Source organism: Cucurbita moschata, unplaced genomic scaffold (assembly GCF_002738365.1).
Source record: "Cucurbita moschata cultivar Rifu unplaced genomic scaffold, Cmos_1.0 Cmo_Scf00012, whole genome shotgun sequence".
Classification (NCBI taxonomy): Eukaryota; Viridiplantae; Streptophyta; class Magnoliopsida; order Cucurbitales; family Cucurbitaceae; genus Cucurbita; species Cucurbita moschata.
The window spans coordinates 2,336,511-2,350,968 of record NW_019268528.1 but is presented as its reverse complement, the minus strand read 5'-3'; the positions used below and the strand labels follow the sequence as shown (position 1 = coordinate 2,350,968).

General features: G+C 38.2%; 2 protein-coding genes across 7 annotated transcripts; both read left to right on the top strand.

The window, feature by feature from the left end:
• The first annotated feature begins 5,953 nt into the window (after positions 1-5,953).
• LOC111450311 (probable L-cysteine desulfhydrase, chloroplastic) lies at positions 5,954-9,280 on the top strand. 5 transcript variants are annotated; one of them, XR_002711785.1, is made up of 3 exons: positions 5,954-7,561; positions 8,693-8,788; positions 8,881-9,280. XR_002711785.1 is itself a non-coding variant. In XM_023090376.1 (2 exons), the coding sequence occupies exon 1, from the start codon at positions 6,183-6,185 to the stop codon at positions 7,548-7,550; it is 1,368 nt and encodes a 455-aa protein (XP_022946144.1). In that variant the 5' UTR covers positions 5,954-6,182; the 3' UTR covers positions 7,551-7,561; positions 8,881-9,280. The 5 variants fall into 5 exon arrangements, 2 of the variants coding, with proteins under 2 accessions (XP_022946144.1, XP_022946143.1); XR_002711786.1 differs by having other exon boundaries at positions 8,674-8,788; positions 8,906-9,280; XR_002711784.1 differs by having other exon boundaries at positions 8,674-8,788.
• Positions 9,281-10,189: 909 nt separating this feature from the next.
• Positions 10,190-13,990, top strand: LOC111450313 (nuclear envelope-associated protein 2-like). 2 transcript variants are annotated; one of them, XM_023090379.1, is made up of 6 exons: positions 10,190-10,481; positions 10,769-11,023; positions 11,125-11,232; positions 12,643-13,104; positions 13,201-13,302; positions 13,433-13,990. In XM_023090379.1, exons 2-6 carry the CDS (start codon positions 10,865-10,867, stop codon positions 13,604-13,606), a joined length of 1,005 nt encoding a protein of 334 aa, XP_022946147.1. In that variant the 5' UTR covers positions 10,190-10,481; positions 10,769-10,864; the 3' UTR covers positions 13,607-13,990. The 2 variants fall into 2 exon arrangements, with proteins under 2 accessions (XP_022946147.1, XP_022946148.1); XM_023090380.1 differs by lacking the exon at positions 10,190-10,481 and adding an exon at positions 10,488-10,642.
• Positions 13,991-14,458: the final 468 nt, after the last annotated feature.

Below are 14,458 nucleotides of genomic sequence, written 5' to 3'. Positions count from 1 at the left end.
AAGGAAAAAAAAAAAAAAAAATAGGCCATAAAGAAAATTATTGAAAATCAATTTGAAGTTGGAAAAAAAAAATTAAAAATTTCCTATATATTTTCACATATAAAAATATTTTATATATAAAATATGTGATGTATATTTAATCGAACATCTGCAGAATTAACTTGTTAGAATATGTAGTGACTTTCAATTTTTTTAAGTTTTTCTTAGTCATCTTATCCTTAAGATCGTTTTTATTCAGATGTGGTCTCGGTTCATTCACCTTCTTTACTTGAGTGTCACATGCCCACTAGTTTCCGTCGTGTCCCTGAACCACATTTTGCTAGGAAAGGTACTGTTCTAATACCATTTGTAATCACAATGTCTAGGATTCGGATCAAAATACAGTATCTAAATTTGGCATTTGATGTCCCCAGCTTTCCTCTGCGACATGGGCATGTTACTTACTTCTCATTTCTTAGAGTGAAGACTATTCTCACAGACCAACACAACTCCTTCCAGCATGTTTTGTCACTCACATGGATTCGAGAACAATTCCTAACTCTAATGTAATCTCTCATACTTAGAATTAGGCATGCGATGGCTTCGATATTTATCTATATCCCCTGTAATATGACCACATTATTTACTTATCGAAAATTGTTCCTAAGAGTGAAGAATATCCTTACAAACCATATACCAACATAGATCCTTTGTTCATCAGTTGTGTTGGAAGAATCTTTTGAACCAACCCAAAATATTTCGGATTGATCGGGCGGGTGATCCGAGTAATTCGAATAGAGTTCACAACTTAACTCAATCCAGGTTCAATTGGGTTGTCGGGTTTTTTAAAATTATTTAAAAAATCTTATTTATCCAGGTATATTAATAACTAAAATCTCATAAAACTCAAATATCAAACCTCTCCAACTCAGAACATATCACTAACATCAATTACAAATGTCAAATATTCTTAATTTTTATAATAATCTTAAAAGATGGGCTGTATTGTAACCCTATTTTCCAACCCCACTAAAAAATGTCAATTTTCGAACCGACCCAAATTTTTTATTTTCCAAAAAGTCTAATCCAATCTAACTTTTATTGTTTGGTTGTGTAGTTTGGATGGATCGAGTTGTCCGGTCATATGAACACCTAGTCTTTTTTTAATATGTTTTGTTATCACTCACGTGCTTTCTAAGAAAATTCTCGAGAGACCACTTTGGGCCACCAAACAAGAGCACCTTGCTTTCAAATTTTTAAAAATATTTTTTGACTATCATATTTTCATAATTACTCTCTATTGGATGTGGTATCGATTCATTCATATACTTGTCCTTTACTCAGACGTCACAACTAAGAATTTTACCTACATTTTATGTGTTACAACTATATTAGTACGAGTAAATGACCATATTTAGTCATTTGGATGAAATTAAAAAATAAATAAATAAACTCAAGCAAACTATTGGGTTCACTGGATCAGTCTCCACTTAGAAGATTGTTCGGGTTGATAAACTCAAGCAAACTGTTGGGTTGACTAGATCATCTCTAATTGAAGATTGTTGGGGTTGACTGTATCAGTCTCCAAGTGGAAATTGTTGGGATATGGAAGATTGTTGGGTTGACTGGATCAGTCGGTGAGATTGTTGGGATACGGAGCCAGCCTGGTCACTAGATATAGAGATTGTTGGGATAGGGAGCCAGTCATTGGAAGATCGTTGGGTTGACTGTATCAGTCTCCAAGTGGGAGATTGTTGGGATATGGAGCTCGTCTCATAAAGATTGTTGGGTTGTCTCCAACGGGTGAGATTGTTGGAATATGGTGGAGCCTGGTCACTAGATATTTGGTAAAGATCTGATAGATATATAAGATAGATATCTGGTAAAGATTTGATAGAGATATATTCGTTAGATTATATCTCATTTTAAATCTTTAGAAGCTATATTTAGTAAATTGAAACCAGCAATCCTCTCTTCATTCTCTGTATTCTCGCGTACATGTTTGAAGTCATCAATAAAATCTTTAGTCAATATTTCTCTTGAATTTTCTCTCTCCTATTCTTTGTGTTCATCTTGATCGAGTGTGTGCGTTGTTGAGCAATCCTAACAACTGGTATCATAGCGAACGAGTATCGATACTAAACAAACTTAGGACAAAAGAAATGAATAGCATAGTTAGTGAGAAGAAGGTACAAAATGGTGTGAATAAGCACGACAATACTTTATAATTAGAGCAAAAAGAATAAAAGAGAGAAAAAGGAGCATAAAATTCCATTTCTTCAAGACTAAGAATCTTCAGCTATGAACCATTGATTTAATATGACTCGAAATGGAACAAACGTGTAATTGGTCACGGTCAAATGAGTATTTTAAACTCAAGAGCCCGAGAATAATCTTTCTCAGAGTCGTTATCAACCTCACGGTTTTAAAACGTGTTTGCTAGGGAGAGGTTTTCACACATTTATAAGAAATGTTTCGTTCCTCTCTCCAATCAATATGAGATCTCACAATTCATCCCCAAATGGTATCAGAGCTGGTCACCGAGTGGTGCGAGGCACTAGTTGGAGTAGGACTAAACCCTCTCCATAGTAGACACGTTTTAAAACCATGAGGTTGACGACGATACGTAACAGGTCGATGGAAAATCTTTTTAAAACATTAAAAAACGGAAAGTTCTATGTAACCAAATTTATAATTTTTTTTTATAACATTACTAAACTTGGAGAATAACCTCGATTACACGTATATAGTACACGTGTGAGCATTCCGAGTTAGGTTTGTTTGAAAATATTCGAGAAACCAAAATAGACATAAAGGGGAAATGAATTATAATCACTCAATGTGAAAGAAATTGTCCAAAGAATTAGGTCATGTCTTATTAGTCTTGTCTAATTTAGGTCTAGCCATAGCTTTGCTTTGTTACGATGTGTTCGATGTGTCGGGTTAGATTCAACTTCAAAAATTCCTATGGCTTTCGTATTTTTTCTATTTTTAAATTTGAAACCGAGCTTGATTTTGTAAAATATTAGTAAAAAGCACGAATAATATGATATTATCGATTTTGAATTTAAGCTCACATTGTTTAAGAATAACATTGGCTTAATGCACGAGCTCGTTGTTACTTTCTAATGTATTTTTTTTAATATTTTATTTGTCGTGCATTTAAATTATGAACGTAAACTATATTAGAAAAAGAGAATATAAAAGTTTATTATCTCAAAATCGAGAGTTCAATCCTTCACCTTATAACAGTTGAACTCAATTTTTTTTTTATAGGTTTGCATAACCGAAAAATCGAGCGGTAGGTTCATTATGATCTCAAAACTATACCTTAAATTGCATAACCCGAAATTCGAACGGTAGGTTCATTATTATCTCAAAATTAAACCCTAAATTGCATAACCCGAAATTCGATCCGTAAGTTCATTATTATCTCAAAACTATACCCTAAATTGCATAACCCGAAATTCGATCCGTAAGTTCATTATCATCTCAATACTATACCTTAAATTGCATAGCCCGAAATTCGAACAGTAGGTTCATTATTATCTCAAAACTAAACCCTAAATTGCATAACCCGAAATTTGAACGGTAGGTTCATTATTATCTCAAAATTATACCCTAAATTGCATAACCCGAATTTCGAACGGTAGGTTCATTATTATTTCAAAACTAAACCCTAAATTGCATAACCCGAAATTTCAGAACTCGATTAAAACAACCCATAATTATTTTCTGAAAAGAAAAAAAAAAAAACCCTTTGAAGCCATTTACATTTTAAAGACATTAATACAAGATTAATTATAGTTAATAAGAGTTTAACTATATAGCTTTAAGGATTTGAATTGTTACATATTAAGCAATATACTTGGAAGGATGCATTCAATATACACTTAGAACTAGCTGAAAGGTTTGGAGTGAGTTTGTCATTCGGCTACGGAGTAGCGGATTTGATAATGAATCCTATCGATATAAGCTTTGGCTTTTCTATCGATGCCAGGCTCGGCCACCCAGTGTCGACCTTTGTCGTCATCACTTGGCCACACCTTTCGTGTATCTTCCATTGCGATCGCATCGTCGTCCCACCTCTTTCTACGGGCTCGAGACTTGAACAAGGTGGAGATCGAGAAGCAACATGAGGGCGACTTCGGCTTTTGTCTCTCGTCGTTGGATGAGGCCATGGCTAGCTAGTTAGGGCTTGAAGATATAAGAAGAGGGGTTGGTTGTTTGAGGGAGAAAGAAGGGTTTATATAGGAGAAAAAGAGAGGAGGGGTTTGGAGTTTTGTATAATGGAAACTGAGAATATATTCTTCTAGAAAATTTAAATGTGAAGATCAACGAATTGACATCGTTAATAATTCATCAAGCTCGATTTGATTCAGATTCCATAATTGTTGAACGAAAAACAAATACAATATGTACTGTGAGTAAAAAATTGAGAATGTTCTCGACTCCAATCGTCTTTAGTAGAGTAATAAAAAATGATTATAAAAATATACTCAGTAAGTACCTATTTGTGGGTTTTAAATCAAAACTGACGTTGAGCTAAATACCCCGACTTTATGTTGCAGGCTCCTAGTGGTTCCTAGTTCGTTCATCTAAGTTAACACCATACGTGCTCCTGGTTGGACTAATCACGACCCTAATCTACCTCAGAGTGCATCTACTCCTTTGGACTTGGTATGGTTTCTAGGTTGAACTATGTAGGTCTTCTTCACTCCTTATACCATCATTCTTGTGTAGCTCGAGTCTGTGAGATACGACCACATTCATAATCCAGAATCCAACACTAGTGGCCTCAAAGGATATTAGAATTCTAGAGTCGTCCATCACCAGTTTTTCATCTACAAAGGGTCAGGTGGAAAATTTTAATGGGTCCATATTGTTAATGTTAAGTTGTAGGAGCAGTAAACCTCGTGCTCGCCATTTACTAGGTATCCATGTGGTCTCTCGTTCGGATGCCTGCCTTCTCTTTTCTTCTTCATCCTCCTAATTAAGAATGTATTATGGTAACACAGACCCCTTAAATAGTGGGAGGCAAAAATGACCATTTTACCCCTTCGAGATTGACTTTGACCGTTTTTTTTTTCTCTTTACAACAAACTAAACGGGTACCTTGACCTAAACTACCCGTATGTATATGTGTCGGCCTCCATCTTAAACTTATTTTTAAATATTTAAAATTTGAATGGAAAAGGCAAAAATAGGCATAAACTTTATAGTGGGAAATTGAATTATAGTCACTCAATTGACTGACCTAATTTATGTCTTCCAACATCTTTGCTTTATTACAATATGTGTGGTTTTTGTCGGTAGGATTCAACCATAAAACTGTCTCTTTAACTTCTTTTCATTTTAAAAATAAAATGTTTTTTAAAATTATTTAAACGTGACCAAAATTATGAATGGAACAAAAAATGAGCATTATATATATATTAAAAGTTCTCTACTTGTACGTGGGTGGAGGTGATAAAAGGACAAAGTCGGGGACGGAAATTACATTCTAGTCGGCGCCCCATCTCTCCATCTAACCGAGAAATCCTCTTGTCACCTGGGTCATGGACGACATCTCTAGTTGTACGTGGGTAGAGATGATAAAAGTACGAAGATGGTGACGAAAAATATAATTCAGTCGCCATCCCATTTATCTAATAGTGAAAAAATGTTCTCTACTCTCTGTATCTCGTCTAATCGAGAAATCTTCGTCACCTGAGCTATGGACGACATCTCTAGTTGTACGTGGATGGAGATGATAAAAGGACAAAAGTGGTGACGAAAAATATAACCCGGTCGCCGCCTTATTTATCTAACTGGGAAAGAATGTTCTCTACTCTCTCTTTTCTTCGGTTCAAGAAATTCTCATCACCTAGACTATAGACGACATCTCTAGAGGTATGCTGGGTGGAGATGATAAAAGGACATAGTCTAAAACTGCCCACTTGACTAGTTTACTCTGATAATGGAGGATGCCAATATGTCTCTCCATTTGTCTTTCCGTTGTAGCACTATGCCACCCCACTTGTCCTAAACCTTCACTATTTTACTCATCATTCGCCTTAACGTTTTCCCTTCTCCACAAAGCCCTCCTCTTAACGCATTTCTCCCTCTTTCTCATCGACCCATTTCGCCATTTTCTCATTTTCTTTCAATTTCACCATCACCCATCACTCTTAAACCCTAAATTCTCCGACCCATCTCCTCCAATGGCTTCCCACTGTGAAAAAAACAAACCCCACACTGATTCTACGCCGCATCTCAACGGCGAGGCCAATACCCACTTGCCCAAAAAGCCAAAAATCTCCTCAACTTCCATTTCAGAGTCCGAAATTCAATCCGAATTCGCCCACCACGACCCTTCCGTTGCTCGGATCAACAACGGAAGTTTCGGCTGTTGCCCTTCTTCTGTCATCTCTGCTCAACAACAATGGCAGCTCAAGTTCCTTCGCCAGCCTGATCGCTTCTACTTCAACGACCTCAAGAAAGGGATTCTTGAATCAAGAACCATCATCAAAAACCTCATCAATGCCGAGCATATCGATGAAGTTTCTATAGTCGATAATGCCACCACCGCCGCTGCTATCGTTCTTCAGAAAATCGCTAGGGATTTCAACGAGGGGAGATTCGAGAAGGGTGATGCGGCTGTTATGCTACACTATGCATATGGTGCTGTGAAGAAATCAATAGAGGCGTATGTTTCTCGAGCTGGTGGGTATGTAATTGAGGTACAATTGCCTTTTCCTGTTAAATCTAATGATGAAATTATATGTGAATTTCGCAAGGCGTTAGAGAGAGGTAAGGCTAATGGTAGGAAGGTTCGTTTGGCTGTGATTGATCATATTACATCGATGCCTTGTGTGGTTATACCTGTTAAGGAGCTGGTTAAGATTTGTAGGGAAGAGGGTGTTGACCAAGTTTTTGTTGATGCTGCTCATGCTATTGGGTGTACTGATATTGATATGCAAGACATTGGTGCTGATTATTACACTAGTAATTTGCATAAGTGGTTCTTTTGTCCACCTTCAATTGCTTTCTTGTATTCTAGGAGGTCCCCTGGTCATTCTGATTTGCATCATCCTGTTGTTTCTCATGAGTATGGTAATGGGTTGGCTATAGAAAGTGCTTGGATTGGAACGAGGGATTATAGCGCTCAGTTGGTCGTGCCTTCGGTTTTGAATTTTGTTAATAGGTTTGAAGATGGGATTAAGGGAATCAAAAAACGTAACCATGAGGTTGTTGTTAAGATGGGAGAGATGTTAGTAGAAGCATGGAAGACTCATCTCGGCTGCCCACCGAGTATGTGTGCAAGTATGATCATGGTGGGGTTGCCTTCTTGCTTAGGTATCTCGAGTGAGTCTGATACTCTGAAGTTGAGAACGCATCTGCGGGAAGAGTTTAGAGTTGAAGTCCCGATATATTATCGTGCTCCGGGAAAGGGGGAAACTGCGATTGTAACAGGGTATGCACGAATTTCACATCAAGTGTACAACAAATATGAAGATTACGTCAAGTTTAGAGACGCAATCAATGAACTTGTGCGAGACGGCTTCACCTGCTCTCAACTCTCCAAATGAGGATGGAGGAGGTATGGTTTCTATCGCTTCGTTGAATCTGGTTTGTGTAGTTTAGACGGTTTTTATTACTTGGGATCGTATAAGGTAAAAAGAGAAATTGAAGTTCTGTTCATATGCAACGAGTGTCAGCAAAGACGTTGGATCCTAAAGGGGGTGGATGGTGAGATCCCACATCAGTTGGGGAGGAGAACTAAGCATTCTTTATAAGGGTGTGGAAACCTTTCCCTGGAAAACGCGTTTTAAAAATCTTGAAGGGAAACCCGAAAGGGAAGGCCCAAAGAGGACAATATCTGCTTGTGGTGAGTTTGGGCTGTTACAGGTAGACTATACGATCAATGACTATGCTTCTGTAGCTTACATCACCATCCTTATATACCTTTATTGTCTAACGTGCTTATAATTTGTTTTGGTGTTAGGATCCCAATAAGCTTCCTTTAATTTCATTGACGTTTTATTTCATTCATCAATGAAATTGTTTCTGTTCTCAAAGTACTACGTCACAAAATGATCCATGGGAGTCCCCACCTGTCCCTTCTAACCCTACTCTATAACCCCTCTTCCCATTTTCTCGTCCTCTATCTTTTCTCCTGGATGTGTGAAGCCGACTTGTGGCTTATGGTTACTTATGTCAGCTTGTGTAATAGCCCAAACCCACCGCTAGTAGATATTGTTTGCTATGTCCCGTTACATATCGTCGTTAGCCTTACGGTTTTAAAACGCGTTTAGAGAGGTTTCAAAGGTTTCTTTTAACACAGATATTAGCTTTGTGATTCATATTTTGCAAATAGAAACTGCTTTTGATTAGATGACCTGTAATATATATTATATTAGGACTATTGTGTAGAGGCCCATGATCTTATGAAGGACAACTTTAGGTATTATAAAAAAAACAGACAACCTCTGAGGACAGAGAGAATAAAAACAGGAACATAACCTTTTAAGCTTAGTCAACCTAACATGTTTTATTCGACATTTTTCGGGCGAAGCCCCTCATTTTCTGTGTTTTCATAAAGTAGTTTTTCATGGGGAACAGCTGGGTGAAGAACAATTTTTCTTAGATTCAAGTCCTTTTTTTTCACTTTTTGTAGTTCATAAATGATGCTGAATTAGTGCCTTTAAACAGTGTTGCATCTTTGGTTCAGCATTCGGGTCAGCGTCGATGTCGTGATAAAGTTTCTTGTATATTGTGATTCTTCGACTGATAAAAAGAATATTTCTGCTATCGATCGTGTAAGATGGTATATAAACTTGCTCCTTTGAGGTCTTTTCGAAATGCATGAACATTCATATCGGTTTTTGGCTATTTCTCTATGCGGATCATATAAATAAGTAGTTTTCGATATCTGTATATACAGGAAGGCTTATGAAAGCAGCTCGTGACGGTTCTCTTCTACTGCGTAGCCATGGTTTCGGTACCATGAGCACACCCCCGAAACACTTCAGAAATAAAGTCCTAGAGAAGAACTTAACCTGTGTATCAGTCTTCATGATAAGGATAGTACTTGTACATATTTGAATCTCGAGCTTTTGACTCTTAACTATCGAATGAAGTAGCGTCGTCGTCCCAGGAAAAGCCATATAATGTAGGCTAGACTGGATTGTAACTTTAGGAGTTGTCGAGCTATGGAGTTATCGTGCAGCGAGCGGCTTCTGTATCCTCCATCTAAAATGACTACAGATTTTGATGAATTGCAGTTTCTAATAAATCTAATTCCCTTACATTTCCAGCTGATGATCTGATTTCTCATGTTCACATTGAGCAATGAATTGTGAGACTTTTGAAAGAAGATTATATCAACTGAGGTTATATATATGTATGTATATGTATGTATAGATTCCTACTTGATCACTGTAGTTCCTATTTGGGCGGCTGTAGGACGGACGGGCGCCTATAAGTGGTAGAGTTGGGTGGGTGGTACCGCTCGGATTGTGGCCAATCTTCCTAACCGTGCATAGGCTGGGCTTAGAGTGCGTGAAACTCATCACTACAGGCGTTAAGACCACAACATGTTACACGAAGGCGTCGCTTTATCTGTAATCTTATCACATAACAGCCCACTTAGAAGAGCCACTCGCTCTGTTGTATTTACATATAATATAAGCACTAGCCCACCTAATGGTCGGGTGAATCTAAGTTCTCTTTCGGTCAATTATTCACCCATTCATGTATGTATTAGGAGTATTGGGGTTCCATCCCGGCTAATCCAAGAATGCTCATGTTTGCTCGAAGCCTTAACCTAGGAGATACCTCAAAGATTCAATAAGCACGACCTTTGAGTAGATGTTAGAGATTATATATTTGTGCTAATCAGGCTACGCTCCATTTGAAGCACGATTGTCGACTAATTGATGTCTATTTGGTCTATGACCACGAGTTTGGATATATATATATATATATTAAAATATTCAGATTTGAAAAAAAAATATATTTATATTAATTTTTAAGATATTTCAAACTCTAGGTTTGGAATTTTGCCGCGCTTCCACACTCAATTCAAACTCACGAACCACACAAATCTCAGCTTTGGATTCGTCAATTTACCCGAACCGGAGGCTCGAGAGTTTTGAAACCCCGAACCTCAATCCACCCATTTGCTCAGCTGTCGGCCTCTTCTGTCCGCCGTTCAATTCGAACCCCAATATTGACAAAAAGTTAATTTCAAATCCTTCCAATTCGAGTAACCCAATTAATGAATTCAAATCGCCACCGGAAATCCACATCCCCTCCGTCCGCAAAGCCTAAGATCGTCAAAAGGGCCACTGAATCAGTATAATCTTAATCCTTAATCCTACTCCACAAGTGTCAACAACAACAAGAACAATCCACCACTTGGCTACTGCTGCTTCTTCAACTAGGCGTCAAAAGAGCCACTGGATCATTTTGTTTTTCGATTACAACTCTTGCGATCTTTCATTTCCGCTTCAAAAATGGTGATCTAACAATCTCTTTTCTCTGTAATCTCGATTCATCTCTCGATTTCTGATTATGGGTTAGTTTTTTAAGGAGAAAAATCGTTGTGGGGTTGTGGATATTCATATTCTCTTGATCTTTGACTGATTTTCTGGACCGAATTTTCCCGAGAAAATTCTGGGTTTGTGTTATAGAATGCAGTTGAAAATGGGTTTCAAAGCTCTGTTGATAATTTGAATGAATTCACGAGTTTCAATCATTTATTACTTTACTCTGTTTTGAAATTACTGCCTTCTCCCACATGCAGATGCTTCATTTTAGGTTTCACAAAGCAACCTCATGAGACCGCTTATCTTGAAAGCCAAATTTCTTCACGCCATTGGAACAGAATCTTGTTCTCTCGATGTCTGTTCAAGAGGTTGATCCATTGCTGAAGGATTTGAATGAGAGGAAGCAGAGCTTCAGGCGGAATGTGGTATCCTTAGCGGCGGAGTTGAAGGAGGCTCGGAGCCGCCTTTCATCTCAGGAAGAATCATTTGCTAAAGAGGCACAAACAAGGCAGGCATGTGATTTTGGATGATTTGGGATTCTTGGGCACCTTTTTTTTCTATCATATTGTTTATCTTTCAAGCTTTTGAGTGATTTTTTGATCTGTTTTTGCAGGAAGCAGAGACTAAGGCTAAGAATATGGAACAAGCAATTGAGAGATTGCATGTTGAATTGGAAGAGAGGGATGAACAGCTCAAGACTTCTGCAAATTCTGCCACCAAGGTTCCATTCCCAACTCTGTTTCTTACTGGAATTTTCATGATTAATTATTGGTTTGGGTTATCATACTCTGCTTGTGATTGCTTTACTTTACTCTATGTGGCTATAAAGTTCCCAAAAAGCTACACATCTTAGTCTCATCTTCGTGAATGCCTTCTCTGTTTTGCTCCTTTCTTTTTCAATGTGAGGAAAGCTGGAAAAAGTACTGTGTTGTTACTTTAATTGTTATTTCCCTCCCATTACTTGAATTCAAATAATTGTTTGATTTGAATATGCTGTTGGTTGGTGAGAGGGAAAATGAAGGCAAAGTTTATATGAATCTATAAATTACTATTTGTTAATACTTAAAGAAAAGTGATGGAATTAGAGTCAGGCACCAGGCGGTGTGCTAGCGAGGACATTGGGTATTTAAGGGGGATGGATTGTGAGATCGCACATTGGTTGGAGAGGGGAACGAAGCATTCTTTATAAAGGTGTGAAAACCTCTCCCTAATAGACACGTTTTAAAACCTTGAGGGAAAGTTTGAAAGGGAAAGCCCAAAGAGGACAATATTTGCTAGCGGTGGGCTTAAGTTGTTACATATGGTATTAGAGCCAAGCACTGGGCGGTGTTCCAGTGAGGACGCTGGGCTCCCAAGGGGGGTGGATTGCGAGATCTCACATCGGTTGGAGGGGGAACAAAACATTTCTTATAAGGGTGTGGAAACCTCTCCCTGATCGACGCGTTTTAAAACCTTGAGGGAAAGCCTGAAAGAGAACCCAAAGAGGAAAATATATGCTAGCGGGGGGCCTGGGTTGTTACAAATGGTATTAGAGCTAGGCACTGAGCGGTGTTCCAGTGAGGACGCTGGGCTCCCAAGGGAGGTGGATTGCAAGATCTCACATCGGTTGGAGGGGGAACAAAACATTTCTTATAAGGGTGTGGAAACCTCTCCCTAACAAACGCGTTTTAAAATCTTGAGGGGAAGCTCGAAAGAGAAAGCCCAAAGAGGACAATATATGCTAGTGGTGGGCTTGGGTTGTTACAAACGGTATTAGAGCCAGACACCGGGTAGTGTGCCAGCGAGGACGCTGGGCCCCCAAGAGGGTGGTTTGTGAGATCCCACATCGGTTGGAGATGGAAACAAAACATTCCTTATAAGGGTGTGAAAACCTCTCTTAATAGACGCGTTTTAAAACCTTGATGATCAACCCAAAAGGGAAAGCCTAAAGAAGATAATATTTGCTAGTGGTGGGCTCGGGCTGTTACAGTTGATAGCTGCAGAACCGTTTGGTTCGTTTTTCATTTTTTATGATGGTTTCATAGTAAATCCAATTCCTTTGCTTTTAAGGATTTGTGGAAAAGGGGTCTGATGAAATCCATCACTATGTTCTTTAGAATGATGTATGTAACCAATTCTTTGTCGTATACAGTATCTCCATGAGTTGGATGGACTAAGACTACAGCTCGCCACCGCTCAAGCAACTGCCGATGCAAGTGCAGCATCAGCTCGATCGGCACAGAACCAATGTGTTGCGCTTTTGAAAGAATTGGATGAAAAGAACACGTCTATAAAAGAACACGAAGATCGTGTGAAAAGGTTAGAAGAACAACTCGACAACCTACAGAAAGATCTCCAAGCAAGGGAATCTTCTCAGAAGCAGCTGAAAGATGAAGTGACGAGAGTCGAGCACGATATTACCGAAGCTCTCGCCAAATCCGGTGTGAGCAAGGATTGTGAATTGAGGAAGATATTAGATGAAGTTTCCCCCAGAAACGTGGAGAAGATCAACAAGCTGTTGATTGCAAAAGATGAAGAGATAGCAAAACTCAAAAATGAAATCAAGATGATGTCTTCTCATTGGAAGCTTAAAACCAAGGAGTTGGAGTCACAAGTATGCATACTTCTTTGGCTATACCGTGTACGGTATACTTCCTCGTACCATACCGCTTTCGTATTCGTTTATATATTTTGATTTTCTTATCAACAGTTAGAGAAACAACGACGAGCTGACCACGAGCTGAAAAAGAGGGTGTTAAAGCTAGAGTTCTGTCTGCAAGAAGCTCGCACTCAAACACGGAAACTTCAAAGAGTAAACACTAAACTTGCTTAGAATTTGATGGTTTATTAGCTTTAGTGTAGACAAGACTCATAGTCGATAAAACGTTCTTTTTGGACCCACGTGTTATAGATGAAACTAAACTGCATTTGGTTCGTAACAGATCGGGGATCGACGGGAGAAAGCCATTAAGGAACTGAGGGATCAGTTGGCAGCAAAACAAGGAGGAGCCGGTCCTGCAACGGATGGTGAAAAACAAAACTTCTGGGAATCCTCGGGGTTCAAGGTCGTGGTTTCGATGTCGATGTTGATATTGGTAGTATTTTCGAAGCGATGAAGTAAGTCATTAGAATGTATAGTCTTAGCTCTAGGAAAAGGTAGAGGAATGACCACTAAACTAAATGAGGCCACCAAGCATGTAGCTCAATCAAATTAGGTGGCTTGTAGGCTTAGTGAGGCCACATTAGGTGTGATGTTCCATGCTTTATGTCTATAACACTTACCTCTCCAATAGGCTACCAACTCATTGTGACCACTCATAGCTAGTTGTTCACAAAATCCTCCTACAACATCATGATTAGCTCGAAACCACCCCTTTCGAGCTCGATGATTATACGAGTTGTTATAATTGCATTATTTGAAATAACACTTCGAGCCATTACTCTTTCAAGCATACATGATTAATGTTATAACACTAATAAAGATAGGATTTCATAGTCGAGATGGTTACATCAAGTCTAGTCAATGTTATATTTATTTGAACGTAGTAGTGCACACCTTTATTTTGTTGTAGCCTTTTGAACATGAATTATAGAACTTTATAACCACAATAGATATTAACCAAGACATCGGTCGAAAATGTAAAGAAAATATTGTTAAAATTATTAAAAAATATTTCAATTTGTGTCATAGGTTACATTTATATAGTGGTTAATTATGGTCGTAAAGTATGAATATTACAACTCTTGACATGCCTAATGAAAGGTCAAGGGTTTTATTGTGAGACTGACTATACAAAGGCATGTATGTTATATCTGTAAATGAGACTTGAAAAATATAGTAAAAAGAGCATTTGTGCTTTATTTAGCAAATGTCTAAATTTATTCGCAATTTTATGTAATTTAGATTGCGTTTAGAATCATTTAAGCTTGACATAATCAATCTTTATTGTAGAGTGATTTGAATCTCA